The 17,816-nt window shown below is 44.2% G+C and overlaps 1 protein-coding gene across 1 annotated transcript in view; it reads right to left on the bottom strand.

The window, feature by feature from the left end:
• Positions 1 to 17,816, bottom strand: part of DOCK5 (dedicator of cytokinesis 5) — a 77,223-nt gene that overhangs the window by 846 nt on the left and 58,561 nt on the right. The window contains exons 31-51 of the mRNA XM_075858937.1: positions 16,225 to 16,325; positions 15,178 to 15,236; positions 14,833 to 14,987; positions 14,551 to 14,636; positions 14,255 to 14,411; positions 12,090 to 12,130; positions 11,911 to 12,001; positions 11,633 to 11,752; positions 11,465 to 11,554; positions 10,084 to 10,188; positions 9,769 to 9,910; positions 8,708 to 8,789; positions 8,522 to 8,606; positions 7,315 to 7,401; positions 6,305 to 6,481; positions 5,076 to 5,159; positions 4,838 to 4,975; positions 4,591 to 4,730; positions 3,086 to 3,239; positions 2,771 to 2,918; positions 83 to 195 (exon numbers count right to left, since the gene is read on the bottom strand). Coding sequence (XP_075715052.1) covers positions 83 to 195; positions 2,771 to 2,918; positions 3,086 to 3,239; positions 4,591 to 4,730; positions 4,838 to 4,975; positions 5,076 to 5,159; positions 6,305 to 6,481; positions 7,315 to 7,401; positions 8,522 to 8,606; positions 8,708 to 8,789; positions 9,769 to 9,910; positions 10,084 to 10,188; positions 11,465 to 11,554; positions 11,633 to 11,752; positions 11,911 to 12,001; positions 12,090 to 12,130; positions 14,255 to 14,411; positions 14,551 to 14,636; positions 14,833 to 14,987; positions 15,178 to 15,236; positions 16,225 to 16,325 — 2,355 coding nt within the window. The remainder of the gene's footprint in view (positions 1 to 82; positions 196 to 2,770; positions 2,919 to 3,085; positions 3,240 to 4,590; positions 4,731 to 4,837; positions 4,976 to 5,075; positions 5,160 to 6,304; positions 6,482 to 7,314; positions 7,402 to 8,521; positions 8,607 to 8,707; positions 8,790 to 9,768; positions 9,911 to 10,083; positions 10,189 to 11,464; positions 11,555 to 11,632; positions 11,753 to 11,910; positions 12,002 to 12,089; positions 12,131 to 14,254; positions 14,412 to 14,550; positions 14,637 to 14,832; positions 14,988 to 15,177; positions 15,237 to 16,224; positions 16,326 to 17,816) is intronic.

The following is a 17,816-nucleotide window of genomic DNA, read 5'->3' on the forward strand; positions in this document are numbered from 1 at the left end:
GACAGAATGTATAGAATAAGTTCCTGTATATCAATTTCGCTACAGCAATATACACTATACTAGAATGTGTTTTGTCTCTTACCTCTGTGGAAAGTCGCTGGCTGCCCTCATTGGATCTGCTTTTTGGAGGTGGTGGAGGAGGTGACCCCATAATTTGTAATGCAGCATCACCATGTGTAGAAAGTGAAGGGAAACCTGTACGAGTAATGGCCAATATATCACTTATGCAGAGGATATAGACACATGATTTATATTGGGTCACCTTTCAATGTGGGCACCCATGGGTAACTATATCTGGATGTATCCTGGGAAAACAAGTTAATAACCTTTGGCTGAATAAGCCAAAAAGGTAAAAATAAAAAAGCTAAAACAATTCTCCAAAGGGATACACTAAAAACAAATGGTTATTCTATTGATACATACATAATAAGATTGTCTAATGATTAAATAGATTGTCTAGGATTAGAAAAACATGGCTGCGGTCTTCCCAAAACAGCGCCACACCTGTCCACAGCTTGTGTGTGGTATTGCAGTTCAACCATATTCACTTCAACGGAGCGGAATTGAAATTCAAGACTCAACCCATAGACCGGTGTTATGCTGTTTCTGGAAGAAAGCAGCCATGGTTTTTCTAATCCTGGACAGCCCCCCTTAATTGTGGGCCAATTCCTTTACATATTAAATAAAAAATGCTCTCGTGTGTAGATTTTGCTGTTGCTTGTTATGGCACCCCATGTTATTTTTATTCCCTCTGCCAACTTCCACCTAATGTTTCCAGTGCCTGTAGCCGGAGCCCTGGTCTAGGGTACCGGGGTCTTGGCATAGGGAGATATCTGTACCACTGCAATGGATCCCAGGCCTTACTCCCTGGCATGGTACTTTACCAACAGTATTAATAGTTCACCACCGGAGAACCCATGCGACCTCTTTAATAGGAATAATTAGCACCGACACAATGGAAATAGCATATACAATCTATACCGTAGATGAAGCTTCTTGGAGAGGCAGAATTCTTGACCGTTACGAATGTGACAACAGTCTCTTAATGAAAGCAACTTTGTACTATAGTTGTCGGTGATGATGACTTTCCCCTCTTCAATTTGGCCCTTCTCTTAAGCCTGTTCTCCACGGCTCCCGCCCGGCAATTGGACGCTAGCAGGCCACTGTGGCTTCTGCCCCACTTGGCAATGGACAGCTCCCGCCCTGTCTGGCAATTCGTCCCTATACACCCTTTGGTGCGTGACCCCCCCCCCCCCCCCCCCGCCTGCCAATCTGACACTGCACACACAACTTTTACTAGCTACTTCCTGGGTGTCCATCTTTCGCAGTCTCTCCACCCATCTCTCCAGGCCTTAGTTGGCTTTCTAAAGAAGAAGACAAGTCTTCACTGCTCACCAACTTTGCGCCAATACACAGCCTCCTTATACTCTTTTGTGAGGCTCCACAGCTCCCTTACCCAGGACGCGTTACTATGTGGCCACACTTGCGAGTCTTGGGGTTTTCACCAACAGATAAGTACCCACCTCCCCGAAACATGGTGTTCGGAAACAACAATGCTATTGGGCCAAATCACCAAATGTACAGCTTGACCCCTAGCAGTGTAAACAGCCCTAGGCCTGGCGGGTCCCACCCAACTCTGATGGCAGAGCCGTGCCCCCTTCTTTACTCCCTTGGTCACACTCTCATAGTGCCTCAGGCCGGCTATCCCATCAGGGGTTACCCTGCAATAAAACGCTTTATCCCTGTGAAAGTCATCGCCGCCTGTAAACAGAAAACACACATATAATTAAAAGTGTATTTACCCTGGTGGTTACCCTCTTACATGCCGTGAGCAGGAGCTGCTGGTTCTTATTGGCCCGCCTGCACAATGGCAGGAATCACTCTGCCACCCATGTACAAGAGGATCTGGGGGATGGGACCGAAGTACTGAGCATGTGTGACCACCGGCCCTGAACATATTAGGTGGACGTTCTGAGAGGAATTCAAAAGAACACCAGGGAACACCATAACAAGTATCCAGCAGCAATATCTACATATAGGAGAAGTTTTGTTTTTAAATGATTCCAATTGAAAAAAATGTTTTGTGTGATCGGAAAAATACCCACAGGAATGCCAGACGAGGAAGCTGAAAGCAGCTACAGACTGAACGAGAAGGTTGCCTTGTGGAACGGGACCAGCGGATCCACGTTCTCCTGGTGGGTGGAGGTCCCAGAGGTGGGAAACTCACCTATCAGATATTTATGCCATAACCTATGGAAATGCTATAAATGTCTACAATAGAAAAATCTGCCTAAGCTAGTAAAGAGTCTTTAGGCCAATGCCCTCCTGGAAAAAAAGTATACAAAAAAAGCTTTCCTCCACAACGAAGACAACTGTGACTTAGGCTTTGGTTATATCTGCGTTCAGTATTTTCGTTATTCTGCTCCGTTATAGAAGCAGGAAAACGAAAATACCAGAGGTACTGGATCCATTGCATGACGGACACCAGACGCACCCAACGGAACCCATTGACATTAATGGGTTCTGTAGAGGTTCCATCATGGTGTACATCATTTTGTCCATAAATTTTGACCGAATTTGTGATGGAGGCTCCTATGCAGATATGAACAAAACCTTACAAGGTAGTCATCTATAGGTGGCACTAGAAAGAGTTTTCTTCCTTCTGGAGGAGAGCTAGTTTACTTTCTTTACTAGTGTCATGTACTGTATATTGACGATAGTATTTTGCTATAAACGAAGTGAGAAAATTCTAAAAGTCTTTAATACTTACTATGGGTTCTTGGGGTTTTTGGAGTGATAGGGGAAGGAGTAAGAGGTGTTATTCCTTGATTTGTTGAGCTGGTGTGAAGGCTGAGGCGTCCATCTGTAAGCTGAAGGCTCTTCGGCCGAGTCTTGATGGGCAAGCTCTGGGAATACACCTGAATCACAACAGTAGAGGGTACATAATGGCGATGAGGCTGCAGGGCTCGTTTCTATATTGACATGACCCATCATATTACTAGATCCTCCATGATGTTATTCTAATTGTACTTCCAGTTGACCCACCCCATTGACCCACACAATCCGGTCTCTTCTTGCATCTCACCTCCCTTTCTCCAGGACGCTCTGTGACTATTTGAGAAAGACTGATGTTATGCTTCAATTTCATCATTCTGATGTCACCGTCCTCTCGGTCGCTGTGTTCTTCGAGCCGAGAAATGAGGGATCCACGACGAGGAGGTACTGGTTCTGGAAGGGAGCTTAGGACAAGAGAGGAATTAATATAGTATAGTGATTTCAAGCTGGTAATCAATAACTATATAGAACACATGACGGGACTTAAAGAAGTTCCTAACTCAAATTATTTCAGAAAAATCGGATTCATACAGGCTGAGATACAATGTATCACAAATCTATGCGGGATGCTCAAAACTCAGCTTGATTGTAGGAAGACCTAGCTAAGCTGGCAGCCTGGGCAAGTAGCATGGCAGTAATAGCATAGTTTTGAATGCATAAAACTGGGCATAAGAAAGCAAGAGAAGGATATGAAGCTAAATAGCAGTGCTCAATGTCAAGCAGCAGCTGCAAAAGCAAGAATGATTTTAGGATGTATAAAAGGAAGAGAAAAAACTGTGATCCAATAGGAACAGTAATATTTCCACTCTATAAATCCGTTGTAAGACAACATCTTGAATATAGAGCTAAGTTCTGGACCCCACATGGAAAAATGGATATAGGAGAGCTGGTGTAGGTTTAAAGGTGGCAGGCTAGATTATTAAATGGGATAGGAGATCTCAGTGAGATGGTGAAAAAATGTGGCCTTTTCACCTTAGAAAAAAAATGCCTTAGAGGTGATGTTCTGAACATGTATAAATATATGTGTGGTCAACACAAAGAACTGGCACAGGATTTCTTTATGTTTAAAGGGAATCCAACTCCGACAAACATCAATTAGGAAAGGGTTCTTCACAGTTAGGGTAGATAAGCTATGGAATGCCTGACCCCCAGAGGTAGCAACAGCAAATACTATGGCTGAATTGAAAAAAAAAAATGGCTACTTATTTATCTTACAACTAATGGCATTGAAAGTTACAAATAGTAGTTATATACTGCAATATTGACTTTGATTAATATCACAACCAACGCCATGAGGTGAGTTTGCGACAAACTACCAAAGAGGAGGTTTAGAGTGGGTGGCATATGGGGTGCGTGGGGATCGGGAGATTAGGGCAGTGATGTATGGAGGGGACAGGTTATGGACTAATAAAGGGACTAACAGAGGGGAGAGGCACCAGTGGAACGAGGCCAGAAGTGGATTCATCGGGCAGGGGAGTGGAGGATGGATTGGAGGGATGAAAGAGTGTTAGAGGCGAGGCCATAGAAAAGGATGTTGCAGTAGTCTAGGCGGGAGTTGATGAGGGCATGTACAAGCATTTTTATTGACACAAAGTTGAAGAAAGAGCGGATTCAAGGAATGTTTGTGATGTGAAAGCGATTAGGGATTGGATATGTAGTCTGAAGGACAAGACAGTGGACTTGTTAGACTGGGGAAAATAAGATATACATTTAACCTAAAAAGTAAGAAAAAAAAAAAACCTATAGTCCACATACCCTTCAGAACCTGGTCTGGAGCTACCGCTCCCTGAAGAAGAGGAGGACACCGTGGACAACCGTCTTAGAGTGGCAGATGTGATATATGGAATGACCACAGAGCCGGCACGACTTAGTTTCCTATCTGTCAAACTGGAAGGCTGAAGTACAGCAAGGAATGGTTGGGTTAGAGGTTTAATAAAAACAAAAACTATTGTGATTGCATTGTAATATTCTGCTCCTAGAATCAACTGGAAATTTCTCTTACCAAAGTAATTGTCCCATACAGCTTTTCCACCTTTCCCCTCAGGTCCTGGAAACAGGACACAAGCCTATCATGAAGAGGCCGTAGGTTCTCGGTCAACTTCTCTCCATGGATCCTGATTCCTTGAGCCAGAAGAGGCATCTGGAGGAAGACATGGCAGAAGATTATTACTGAATGAGACCATGGCCAAGGAAGGAGAACACTGAACTAGTGTCAATGTACAGACAAAGATATGACTCACCTGAAGTGCAATCAATTGCTTGAGGAGCTCAATCTTGTCCTGGTCTCCAGTATGTTCTTGAAGGTAGCGCTCAATAAAGAAAGCCTATAATAGATGAAGAGATGTAATCAATAAGATTTTACAAAGTAACCAGACAGACCGAGAAAGACATATGAGGGCCAATGGACAATGACATTTTCATCTCAAGCAACTCTAAACACTTATTTGACTCTTGCTGCTGCATATACAATGATTCTATGCAATAAATATTAAACTCTAATGCTGCATTCACAATTATGCAGGCCTCAGAGCTGAAATCTCCCGGAACACTTCGCTGGCTCAGAGTCTCCATGCCTATTCTGGTGATTTGCATTTTTTGGACCAAGCACTGGAACAGTCCCACTGTATTATAGGAGCTCAGCTAAGCTGTTAGATATTTATCGGACAAGAAGCTTGTTGACGGCTTCCAAAAATAACCATCAGAATTGTAAATGCAGCTCTGGAGTATAATACATGATGTAACTCAGTATCAGTACAAGATAAGTGATGTCATGTATTTAAAAAGTTACTGTAAGGGGTATTCCTGAAATCGACAATTATCTATTTACAGGATAGGCGATAATTGTCTGATCGCTGGAGGCTCCACCGCCTAGACCCCCAGCGAGTATGCTCGCTGCCGCTCCATTCAAAATCTATGGGAATGACTAAAGCAGCCAAGTACAGTGCTCATAGGGAGGAAACCAAAAACGATTTTCTCCAGCACATCCATAAAAACGTATAAAGTTTTATTTGTACATCAAGTTAAAATCCAGAGAGAGCATAAGTTAGGTATGTAGACGCTTACGCATTTCGAACAAAAGTGTTCTTACTCATAGCGCTTGGCTGTTTCTGTCAGTCCCATAGATATTGAATGGAGTGGCGGTGCATACTCAACCACCGCTACAATTAAGCTCCTCCTCGCTGTGGGGGGGGGGGGGGGGGAGCAGTGAAGGAGGATCTAGGGGTTTGGCACCCGTGTTCTCACGATCGGTGGGGGTCCCAGTGACCAGACAATTGTCACCTATCCTGTGTGTGTGATAATTGTTGATTCTAGGACAACCCTTTTAACTTTCAATGTAGATTATATCTACAATATAAAACGATAAAATGGTGTTGAGAGGTGGACATACCCTATAAGGACAGAGAACATATTTACGAGGACATAAGAGACATGAACATGCAGAGATCTGGTTATTAATGGTAAGGACTACCTTTTCATAGTTAGAGAATCCTCCCATGACGGCAGGGTCCACAATACCATTGAGGAGCATAGAGAGTGGGTGGAGGGCAAGGTTGGGGTCTGCCCTGTGCTGCTGGACCTGGTGACTTATCTTCTCATTGGTCAGCTCCATTGTCTCAATAGCATTCTGTAATGGACTGATCTCTTCCTAGAAGAACAAATGAGTATTAGACACCATTCCTACTTGCGTCAACCATATTGAGAATCTCTATGTCCTGTACATGCAGATTAATTAAAGGAGATGCGTGAGATGAGGAAAAAAAAAAAAAAGTTACCTTTTTTTTCCCTCCAGAAACAGCGCCACTTTTGTATATAGGCTGTGTATGGTATTGCAGCTCAGCGTCATTCACTGGTTCGGTATTGCAGTTCGGCCCCATTCACTTGAATGGGGCTACAATATCAGACACAGTCCATGCTCAAATGTGGCACTGTTTCTGGAAAGAAAAAAAACTTTTTCTATAATCGAAGATAACCCCTGGCAGCCAGTGGGGAGGGGTTTCCTATGACCACTCAGGGAGTGCCAGTGTTGCAGAGCGACGACCGGGACCTGCCGACCACCTAATGTATATGGGGGCACCTTGAAGACAGATGTTGGATTTCAACATGCCCGATCCTTTGTTCCCGTGCGAGATAAGCCACTGGCAGAAGTGTTTGGTAGAGGCTTATTCCGCTGTCCCCATTGGGAACACATGAATGCTCAGCCAGGCCAAGCACCCCCGTGTATGGGAGGGGGGGGCGGGATGAATAGTTGTCGGCGGAGAACATGAACCCTTATTGGCTGCCATGTCCTGAATTGCTCCTTTTAATAAACGCGGGGTGGGTTGAGTAATTTTAGGGAATGTTGACAAAGCAATTCCTGAATATGTGGTTTAGAAGGTCTCCAAGGTGGAACTTTTAGTTTTAAGTACAAACCAAAAGGCACAAAAATTTAGAGAGTTACAGAAAAATAGTATGTGGTTCCATAAAGGTAATTCTGCTTACTGTGTGTAAATGCTTCACTTCAAACCATTTCAGGATGCCGGGCAGCCTATACGCTGTGGTGAACGTAGTCCTCTCGATCCACATTGTCTATAGGGTGGAGACATGCACGGCATTAGTAAATCTAGTGCCCATGTGTCAGTATAATATATTACCATATAACATGTCAAATATATTGAAAGCGGGATCATTGATTTCCCATAAGTAGTAGAATCTCCCCTAACATAACCTACTAATGGGGTCAGAACCAGGCAAGCCAATACAAGCTATTATCGGAGAAGGTTAGATGAGAAGAGTTCCACGTCTAGTGCCAGTTTACACCATAGTTGGCAACAATACTGGAGTGGGCAGACAAGTCTCCCACAAAGTTGGTTGTCCATTTGGCCGGAGCGGGCACTTGTCTAGGTAAAAAAAACTTTTCTGGCTGGCACAGTCAGTCTTGATCCACCTGGGAGCAGTCAATGAGGGCACTCAATAGGGCACAGTCAATAGGGTGCCCTGGCATGCACAGTCAATGAGGTAATCCTGGGGCACAGTGGTTATTGAAAACCAGAGGGTTTCCCATTTTAATCATGCTGTCCACATAGCCAGAGGTCTCCTCGACACAGTCACTATGACATTGGCTCCCCCTCCTGAACCCGTTGTTTTAGTGGGGTTGGCAGCACAGTGGGTGTCACTCATCCCCTTCTCTATGAGAAAAGACGGAAGGGTCATTTACAACTTGTGATGAAGGACGGCATGATTTCCGACCATCGTAAGCGCCCATTGCCAGCCTCTTACTGGTTGGATCGGGGGAAATTAATCAGGCCATGTATTGCCAGCTTTATCAATCAACGGGTATTAAAGCGCGTAATACTTTTTCAGTTGTGCCACACAAGTGCTTGAATGTGGATTCAGAGGTATTTATGCATCTGTGCAGTTGTGGTGGGACCACGGAGGACCCCAGAATAGAGCTCATTCCCCCCTTTTAGGTATTAATTACACGAACCCAGAGCTCATTCACATACACCCACACTACTAAACAGAGAGACGTAGTAAAATAATCACTAATCTGTTAACAGCAGCTTGCTGACAGTTTCCAGGACACATATTTTTGTTCTGGATTGTATATTAGCTCAAGTTAAATAAAGATAGGCCGCCATGTTAAATAACAAATTCAGCTCTGCTACATCTGTATTACATACATATCTGGATATGTGAATATTCTTACAGCAAATTCATTGTCAGGATCTTTCTCTCCTCTTCGGAATGGCCGAGAGTAGGAAAAACTGTGAACTTCATTGAATCGATAATAACTGCAGGTGACAAATGAAGACACGTAATAACCAGTCCGGGTGCCACACACTACATCATGCAGAACAATGATTCTTTGTGATAATAAGGGACCAGTGCCTACCTGAGAATCTGTTCTGGCACCAGCTTGTCCTTATATCGTGGAGGAAGGTTCATTAATGGTTTCACACTGAAACATTGCACGTCTATAGGAGTTCTTAAGGAAATAAAGCAGAATCCAAGTGTTTGATGTTTTCCAAGCTATTGGTTTTGCACAGATTAATTTCTTCATATACCGTTCTCGTGGTTGTAGCTCCATTTTTCTGATACAGAGCTCCATACAGGTCCCAGTCAATTCAATAATACATTTGTCTGCAGTTCGCTCATTAGCTCCATCTTGTGGCAGCTGCAGGTCACCCGGATTTTACCACTTAAAGGGGTATTCTAGTCAAAGACATTTATGGCCTACACATAGGATATACCAAAGAGTCTTATTGGGGGTTCGACTGCTGGGACAAGCAAGAGAAGATGGATATTGTGTCCCTCATTGCTGCCCTGAAGCCAGGGCCAAAGTCGGAGGAGATGATAGGCGCTTCTGCCACGCCCATCTGTTTTTATATGGAGAGTGACGAAAACAGCCGATTAATATCCGCTCCCTTTGTCAGCATTGCAAATAACGTTGAATGTGGTGCTGAAGGGGTTTATCAGCCAGCATGTGTGGTTTCTTCTGGGTAAGAATCATATAATAGGATCTTGGCGCTCCAACATTGTCACCATCACAGTGTCACAGGCACCTGACATTTTTAAGGCCTAAAGTGGTTTTAAATTGCTAAACGAGGTTGTCTGCTTTGAAGAATCCCTTTTCTTTAGGATTCACTGACAGCAAGCTGATCACAGGGTGACCCAGCGATCAGAAGCAATCTGTGGGGAAATCTGGCAGCAAGTGTTCACTTTCCCTGCAGCGCCACCACAGGAAAAATAAAGAATTACACAGTGTTCATTTATATCAATGGGTTGTTTGTGTAATGCACAGATGTGCCAGGTCCTCCAGATTGAGAGACCCTCTTAGTAGCAACTCCCTGCCCTGGCATATAGAGGAGGGTCCTGAAAGGGGAAACGCCCTCTATCCCCCAGAATTCCCCAAACAAAACCAAAAAACAACATTTGTGGACCTTAGAAGGATACATTGTTTGGGTGAGTTTCTGATGTCGTCTCCCGGTGGGGAGCTGCTGGAGAGCTTCTCCGCATTGGGGAATTGGGTTAGAAGCCAAAGGTTAAAATCCTCAAGCCGTTCATATTCCTTCCCCCGGTATATGAAAACCTTGTTCTGCAGGAAAAGGGAAGTATTAAAATGTTACATCATTGACGTAGGAAGTCAAGGAGAACGTGGAATGATAAGGAGGGAAGAATAATGGCTTACTAGATGGAGGGCAAGAAGCCAGAAGACAAGCGCATGGATAAAAGATGGGGAAGGGGTAAAGAACGACAGCTTTGTCTTACCCGCAGGAAGGAAGGGAACCCCTGGCCATAGTATCCCACAGCAAAGTACTCCGGCTGTAACCTCAAGGAGCGCATGATGTTCTGGTAGAAGCCGGCTTGTTTATTCTAAGAACACAGAGAGGTCAGTGAGCGGATGAGGACAATAGACCAGGTGGGAAGGAATGGGGGAGACCGTGACAGATGCGGCAGTATCAGACAGACTATGGAAACCACTGGAGAACCTATAGACCATTAGCAAAAAGTAGCTGGTTATCTACGGAGGGCTACGACACGCCGGTATATGTACTGTGGAGTGCTCTGGCATTAGGAAGACCTGAACTTGGCATGTGGGTAGTGCCAGCCAGCTGTTACATTACAGTGGACCTACAGTGTCCCTGGTTATTCCGCCATGTCTGAACATGTACTAAAATGTTTTCGTTGAGCCATAAATTTTACATCGAAATAGATGTAGGACGGCTTGTTGTTTTTGTAGGTCAAATTGTATTTGCCAATGGCACCATTATGGGGTACATAAAATGTATTAATGAACTTTTATTAACTCGCCCTGGGGAATGGAAAAATACAGCAATTGCGCTATTGTTTTTTTTTTATTTTAAATTTTGCGCCGTTCAACGTGTAGCAACAATAGCATTGTACCTTTATTCTATGGGTCGGTATGATTACAGTGATAACAAATATGTATGGCTTTTTTTTAGGTTTTACTATATAGATATATATATTTTTTAAATAATTTGTGTGTTTGAGTCAACGGATTCCAAGAGCCATTAAATTTTTACTGTTCAGTCAATTTTTTTTTTGCGGGACAAATTATATTTTTTGATCCATTTTGGGGTGCATATAAATTGTTGATCAACATTCATTAGTGGGCAATTCCACCATTGATTTCTTGCATTTTTTACGTTGTTCACAGTAGGGTTAAAATAACATGTTAAAGGGGTAGTCCAGGAACAGCACCACACCTGACCACAGGTTGTGTGTGGCATTGCAGTTCAGCCCCATTCTCTTCCATTGAGTTGAGCGGCGATACCAGACACAACCTATAGACACGCATGGCACGGTTTCTGGTAAAAGCAACCATATTTTTTCACGGGTGACCATGCGCCGTCGGGTGACCATGCGCCGTCGGGTGACCATGCGCCGTCGGGTGAACATGCGCCGTCGGGTGAACATGCGCCGTCGGGTGAACATGCGCCGTCGGGTGAACATGCGCCGTCGGGTGTACATGCGCCGTCGGGTGTACATGCGCCGTCGGGTGTACATGCGCCGTCGGGTGTACATGCGCCGTCGGGTGAACATGCGCCGTCGGGTGAACATGCGCCGTCGGGTGAATATGCGCCGTCGGGTGAATATGTGACCACAGGTGCAAGCTTCAGTGTATTACCAGCAGGACACTGAGGGGTTCATAGTGGAAGATCTGGTTTTCATACATCTCTATAAGCTCCTTGCTGCGTATGATCGCTTGTTCCCACATCTGTACAAGAGAAAATCAGGATTACGGGCATGGACAGCAATGCACAATATACATGCGAGAAGAAGGCAGCCGACTCACCTTGCCTTTATCAAAGAAAGCAATAATCTCCAGGTACAGCCTTTCCTTCAACTCCTGCTGTGTGTACACCGTGTAACTGTCTCGCTGCAGCAAGTGAGGCGCACATGGTTTATCTGACCACTAGAGGGCGACAAAGTAACACGATCAGTACCACATATGTACAGTTTTTTTCAGTCTGAGCAATACAAATTTGTGGACTGTGCCATAGCGGCAATCCCATAATGCAAAGTATCAGCAGAATTTCAAAGTGGTCACGTAGGCTTGTGTAGAGCCCTCACCTGTAGCAGCTCGGCATGGAGTAGCAGGGTGTATGCTGCCTCTGTGTAATTCTCCTTGCTGAGCTGCAGATCCCTCAGTTTGTATACATACCTACATAACAATAAAACTCAGAGTAAACTGTACAATAGTAATACAAGGGAACACAACATCACATACTACCAGATACACATATATTTACCGAATATAAATATCCTCCCTCTTCTTCTCTTTATAAAAGTTCTGCACAAGAGAGCGAAAAAAATAAAAAAATATAAGTAATAAATAGTGAAGCAAACAGACCAGAACAACGTGTAATGTAAAGGTGTAAATGTTTGCAGATTCGGTTATAAAATTCCATTAATCCAGAAACCCACCTAATCCTTAACGTGACACAGTCTCACGCTGGTTAAGTAGGAATTTACCAGATAGTTCAGAACTTGGCTCCGTAGGGTGCTCCAAAGTTTGACCGGGGGCACCTCTCAGGGTCATCTCCATTGCTGGTGCATCAGCATCAGTGTTATAAATAAACGGGCAATAATATATACGTATATGGATCAGACTTGTTTTTCCAGCACATCCCACAGAGGAACGATCGGATTGAGATCTGGGGAATCTGGAGGCCAAGTCAAAACCTTGAACTCTGTCATGTTCCTCCAACCGTTCCTGAACAATGCTTGCAGTGTGGCGGGGGTATCATGGTGAAAGAGGGCATTAGGAAATACAAGACAGTAAATGCTAGGACCCAAGGTTTGCCAGCAGAACATTGCCCAGAACATCACACTGCCTCTGCCAGCTTGTCTTCTCATATGGCACCAGGATGCACTCTCTACCCCCAGGTAAGTCTTTACTTCATATAACACAGTGGCCCAACACCAGCAGATGACACGGCCCCCCAAACCATCACTGACTGTGGAAACTTCACACTGGACCACAAGCAACTTGGATTGATGCCTCTCCACTCTCCCTCCAGACTCTGGGACCGAGATTTCCTAATGAAATGCAAAATTTACTTTCATCTGAAAACAGGACTTTGGACCACGGAGCAGCAGTGTTGGTCCACTGTGTTATATCAAGTCCAGAGTCAGCGCAGCGTCTAGGAGGACATTGTCCAGCACTTCATGCTTCCCTCTGCTGACAACCTTTATGGAGACGCTGATTTCATTTTCCAGCAGGACTTGGCACCTGTCCACACTGCCAAAAGTACCAATACCTGGTTTCATAACCACAGTATCACTGCGCTTGATTGGCCAGCAAACTCGCCTGATCTAAGTCCCATAGAGAATCTATAGGGTATTGTCAAGAGGAAGATGAGACACCAGACCCAACAATGCAGACGAGCTGAAGGCCGCTATCAAAGCAACCTGGGCTTCCATAACACCTCAGCAGTCCCAGAGGCTGATCACCTCCATGCCACACCGCATTGATAACACCTCAGCAGTGCCACAGGCTGATCGCCTCCATGCCACGCCGCATTGATAACACCTCAGCAGTGCCACAGGCTGATCGCCTCCATGCCACGCCACATTGATAACACCTCAGCAGTGCCACAGGCTGATCGCCCCCATGCCACGCCACATTGATAACACCTCAGCAGTGCCACAGGCTGATCGCCCCCATGCCACGCAGCATTGATAACACCTCAGCAGTGCCACAGGCTGATCGCCTCCATGCCACGCAGCATTGATAACACCTCAGCAGTGCCACAGGCTGATCGCCCCCATGCCACGCAGCATTGATAACACCTCAGCAGTGCCACAGGCTGATCACCCCCATGCCACGCAGCATTGATAACACCTCAGCAGTGCCACAGGTTGATCACCTCCATGCCACGCAGCATTGATAACACCTCAGCAGTGCCACAGGTTGATCACCTCCATGCCACGCCGCATTGATAACACCTCAGCAGTGCCACAGGTTGATCACCCCCATGCCACGCAGCATTGATAACACCTCAGCAGTGCCACAAGCTGATCGCCCCCATGCCACGCAGCATTGATGGAGTAATTCATGCAAAAGGAGCCCCAACCAAGTATTGAGGGCATGTACTGGACATACTTCTCAGTAGGAAAACATTTCGCTATTAAAAATCATTTTTGTAATTGGGCTTATATAATATTAGCATTTTCTGAGACACAAAATTTTGGGTTCTCATTAACTATTAGCCATAAATATCCAAATTAAAAGAAAAAAATGCTGGAAATAAATCACTCTGTGTGTAATGAATCTATAGAATACAGGAGTTTCATTTTTTTAAATTGAATTACTGAAATAAAATAACTTATGATATTCTAATTCACGGAGGACTAGTGTGTATATATATATATATATATATATATAGTTTTTTGTGTAGGAGAAGTTTAGTACCAGCAGGTTTACTGTGCAGCTCATCCGATTCTCCTCGCTCTCATCATTGGCGATTGTGCGGTAATCGAGAAGGTTCTCCAACAGGCTGCTGACCAGGACCGTGAAGACTTCCCCAGAACTGGAGAGATATTTGTGTTTCCTGCAGTGTTCTAACAAGCTGAGGACAAACATCAGAAATGATCAGGGAGGGTTATACTGAGGAGAGGACACTAAATGGAGAAGAAAGGGAGAACACAAGCAGCCACACACACCACAACTTCTTTCACTAGTTTCCACTGAATTATGACACAACTCACAGTTTCTCCAAAAGATCTTTGTACTGTCGGTCTCCTCTTCCGCCTTCCACCTCCTGATCCAGACGTGTGATCAGCTCATTCTCAAACTACAGAACAAAAAGAACATAACTAAAAGGATAAAACTGGACATAACAGGGCAAGAGAAGGACTGGTTAAGTAAGGATTCGTTCACATCTGCGTCAGGGCTCCGTCTCAGCTTACCATCAGGGGAACCCATGAACAGAACCCTGTCTGCAGGCAGGTGAGAAAGAAAATGCCCCCTACCCGTGTCTGGCCACTTACCATGTGAAAATGACCACTGCCACTGAAGTTATGTTCATGCTGCATCATGTCAAAGAAGATGGGTATAGTGGCCTTGCGTAGATCTGGTTCTGGGGTGAGGGTCACCTCAAGGATTGGTCCCACCATGGAAGGGATGAACTTAATCTTGTGAGGTCCTAATTGAGAGACGCAGTGGAAGTATACTAACTTTACATGCAAACAAATATCTATGCGTGGTATACATTGAGGTTCTGTCTCAGCGGAGGTAATTCTGCGATTGGCGAATGTAAATGTGGTCGTGTATCCCCTGACCTATACAAATATAAAAGTATAATGTAATATACAGACATAGTATTGGCCTCTCACCTAGATTATACCACATATCCCTGATCTTCAGACCAATCTCCTTCCTCATGTCCCCATATCTGCAGAAAACATGAAGAAATACAGATTTACAATAAGAATCACAGACACACAGTGCACCCCACAACGACGGACCTGCTATGGAATATTCAGCTTGTGGACAAGTACAAAAATAATACTAATCATCTGATGCATTATGTTTAATTCCCTAATCGCCGCGGTCTCCCGATTTTACGTTAGAGTCATCACTCAGAGCAGACAGTGGCACTTGCAACCGCCATGCCAGGGGACTCAAACATGGGTTTCTTGGTCCAAAAGGTATGTTTACAATGACTCTCCCTCCCCTATATCGCTAGGTTTGCGGTTTTGAGTCCTTAAAACTGCTGACAGATTCCATTTAAATTATAAAATTCGGGCTGCTTGTTAACACCACTAGGGGGAGCTTAATTGCATACTGTTATATTATGGAGTTCAATGTAAGCTGCTTAACTCCCTCTAGTGGTGGTGTGGTGGCTGCAGGCTGCCAGAATATCTATGCAGGGGATTTGGAGCTCTGTATGAGAAAAAAAAAAAAGTTTTTAACTGCATAAAGATATACAAAAAAATAAATAAAGCACAAAATGTTAAACCAATTTAAATAAAAAAATAAAAAAAGTGTTCCTAGAACTACTACTATGTAAAACATGACAGAACGGCTCCGGCGTCTCACGATAACTACCAATAAACTTGAGATTGATTGAGATTCTTGTGGCACTATATCTCAGCATGTTGTACACATATGGCAGAAATCAATGTTGGAAAATTGTGACTGCTTGGCCGCATCCTTTTTCTGATATATATCTATATATTTTGAACCGCGTATCTTTACACAATTGCACTATTTTGATAAAGCGCAATGATTGACACATGGGTCTCCTTGCGTTCTACGGATCTACTCTTGGTCCAATTTATTTCCCAATTCCTCCACAAATTCAGACCGCAAAAAAGATGAATAAAAAAGCGACTTTGAACAGAATATTAAACATATAACACTTATTTCTATGTTCTTACTTGCACAGGACTTTGTGCCGCTTCTCCTGAGAGAACTTGTGTAGCTGCAGCGACTCGTGGGTTAACAGCGACACGGCCAAATGGAAGAAGTTATTCCAGAGCTGAGATAGAAATAAAGAGTAGCCGGAGATCAGTGGAGGGCACCTGCCATATTATTACCGACTTTCATGGAATTTCCCAGAATCCAACATTAATTAACGAGATCAGGAATGTAATTTATAGTTCAATTCAACAAATGTGCTCATGTGACCCTCCATAGATCTCAGTGTAACCTTTATGTATACATAATAGTTCTCCTCCAGAAGGAAGAATAATGGTCTATCTAGTGAACATATAGGTGACTGTCAACGTCCGACTCTTTATGGAGCCTTAGAACACGACTCGGTTTCATAGCCAAAAAAAGACACCTATCTGTAGGCAGCACTGTTTCAGAGTTGTTGCTCCTCATCAGTACACAGTAAGGTTCTGGTTGGCTGTGCGATTAGCCTTTGAAGCATCTCTTGGAAGGTACTGATTCTCCTTGCGGAGATCCAGCTGTTCTATGCTGCTGAGGAGCAACAACTCTGAAACAGTGCTGTCTACAGATGGGGTCTCTGGTTTGGCTATTAACCTGAGTCATGTTTCAAGGCTCTATAAGGGGTCACACATTGACCTACGCAATAGTCTCCTATAGGTGGCACTAGAGAGACCGTTTTCTTCCCTCTAGAGGAGCGCTATTTGGAATACTTACCCTGGGAGCATTGCCCTTAAAGGGGTTGGACCAGAATTTTGAAAAGCCTGTTTCTTGATAGACATATGAAAACCTAATCCTAAGTGCCCTCTTACCCCGACTACTTGGTTTCTTTCAGTCTTTTGTCACTTAGGATTCCACTATTGTCCTCCCAGGGGTCATTGTACAAACTGGGCGGCCCTATAGTCATCACATGACTGCTATTTCACTTCTCAATACTACATTTCCCATCGGCCTTTGCGCTTGTTCGCCCTTCCCCTCCCACTCTACTCATGCGTGCCTTTTTAGACAGTCAATATTTCTCCTAGGATTGCAATGCGCTCCGCATAACCACACTGTGCTGTGATTCAGGGCAAACCATTCATGCCCAGAACAGCAGCACAGGGTGAGATGGAACGCTGCTATACAGATATAGCAAAGTGCGGATGATAAAACTACTGGAGGACGTATCTAGGGGAGACAAGGGGTAAATATGCCTTCTTGATGGAGAAGTTTGGGGGGAGATTACAGAAAAAGGGTTTAGATTGGCAAATTATATGTATTGGAAAAGTTTAATGTTTTGGCGATACGGATGGAATGAGCGTAATTTAAGATTCTGGGAATACCCCTTTAAGACTCCCTACCAGCTGGATCTCCGCCAGGAGAATCAGGAACTTCCAATGGACTTAACGTATATATGCACCAGAGCTGAACCATTGCATGATGGGGGTGAATAATAGATCATGATGGATCCTTTCTTCATTAACCATGTGCATCAAGTTTTTCCCTTCTTTAATGGGGTATTGGCAGATTCGCAAATATTCAATAAGTATGCGGAAATCAATATAGTTATGAAATATTCCTACTTTGCAAAAATCATCCC

This window comes from Rhinoderma darwinii, chromosome 3 (genome assembly GCF_050947455.1).
Source record: "Rhinoderma darwinii isolate aRhiDar2 chromosome 3, aRhiDar2.hap1, whole genome shotgun sequence".
Classification (NCBI taxonomy): Eukaryota; Metazoa; Chordata; class Amphibia; order Anura; family Rhinodermatidae; genus Rhinoderma; species Rhinoderma darwinii.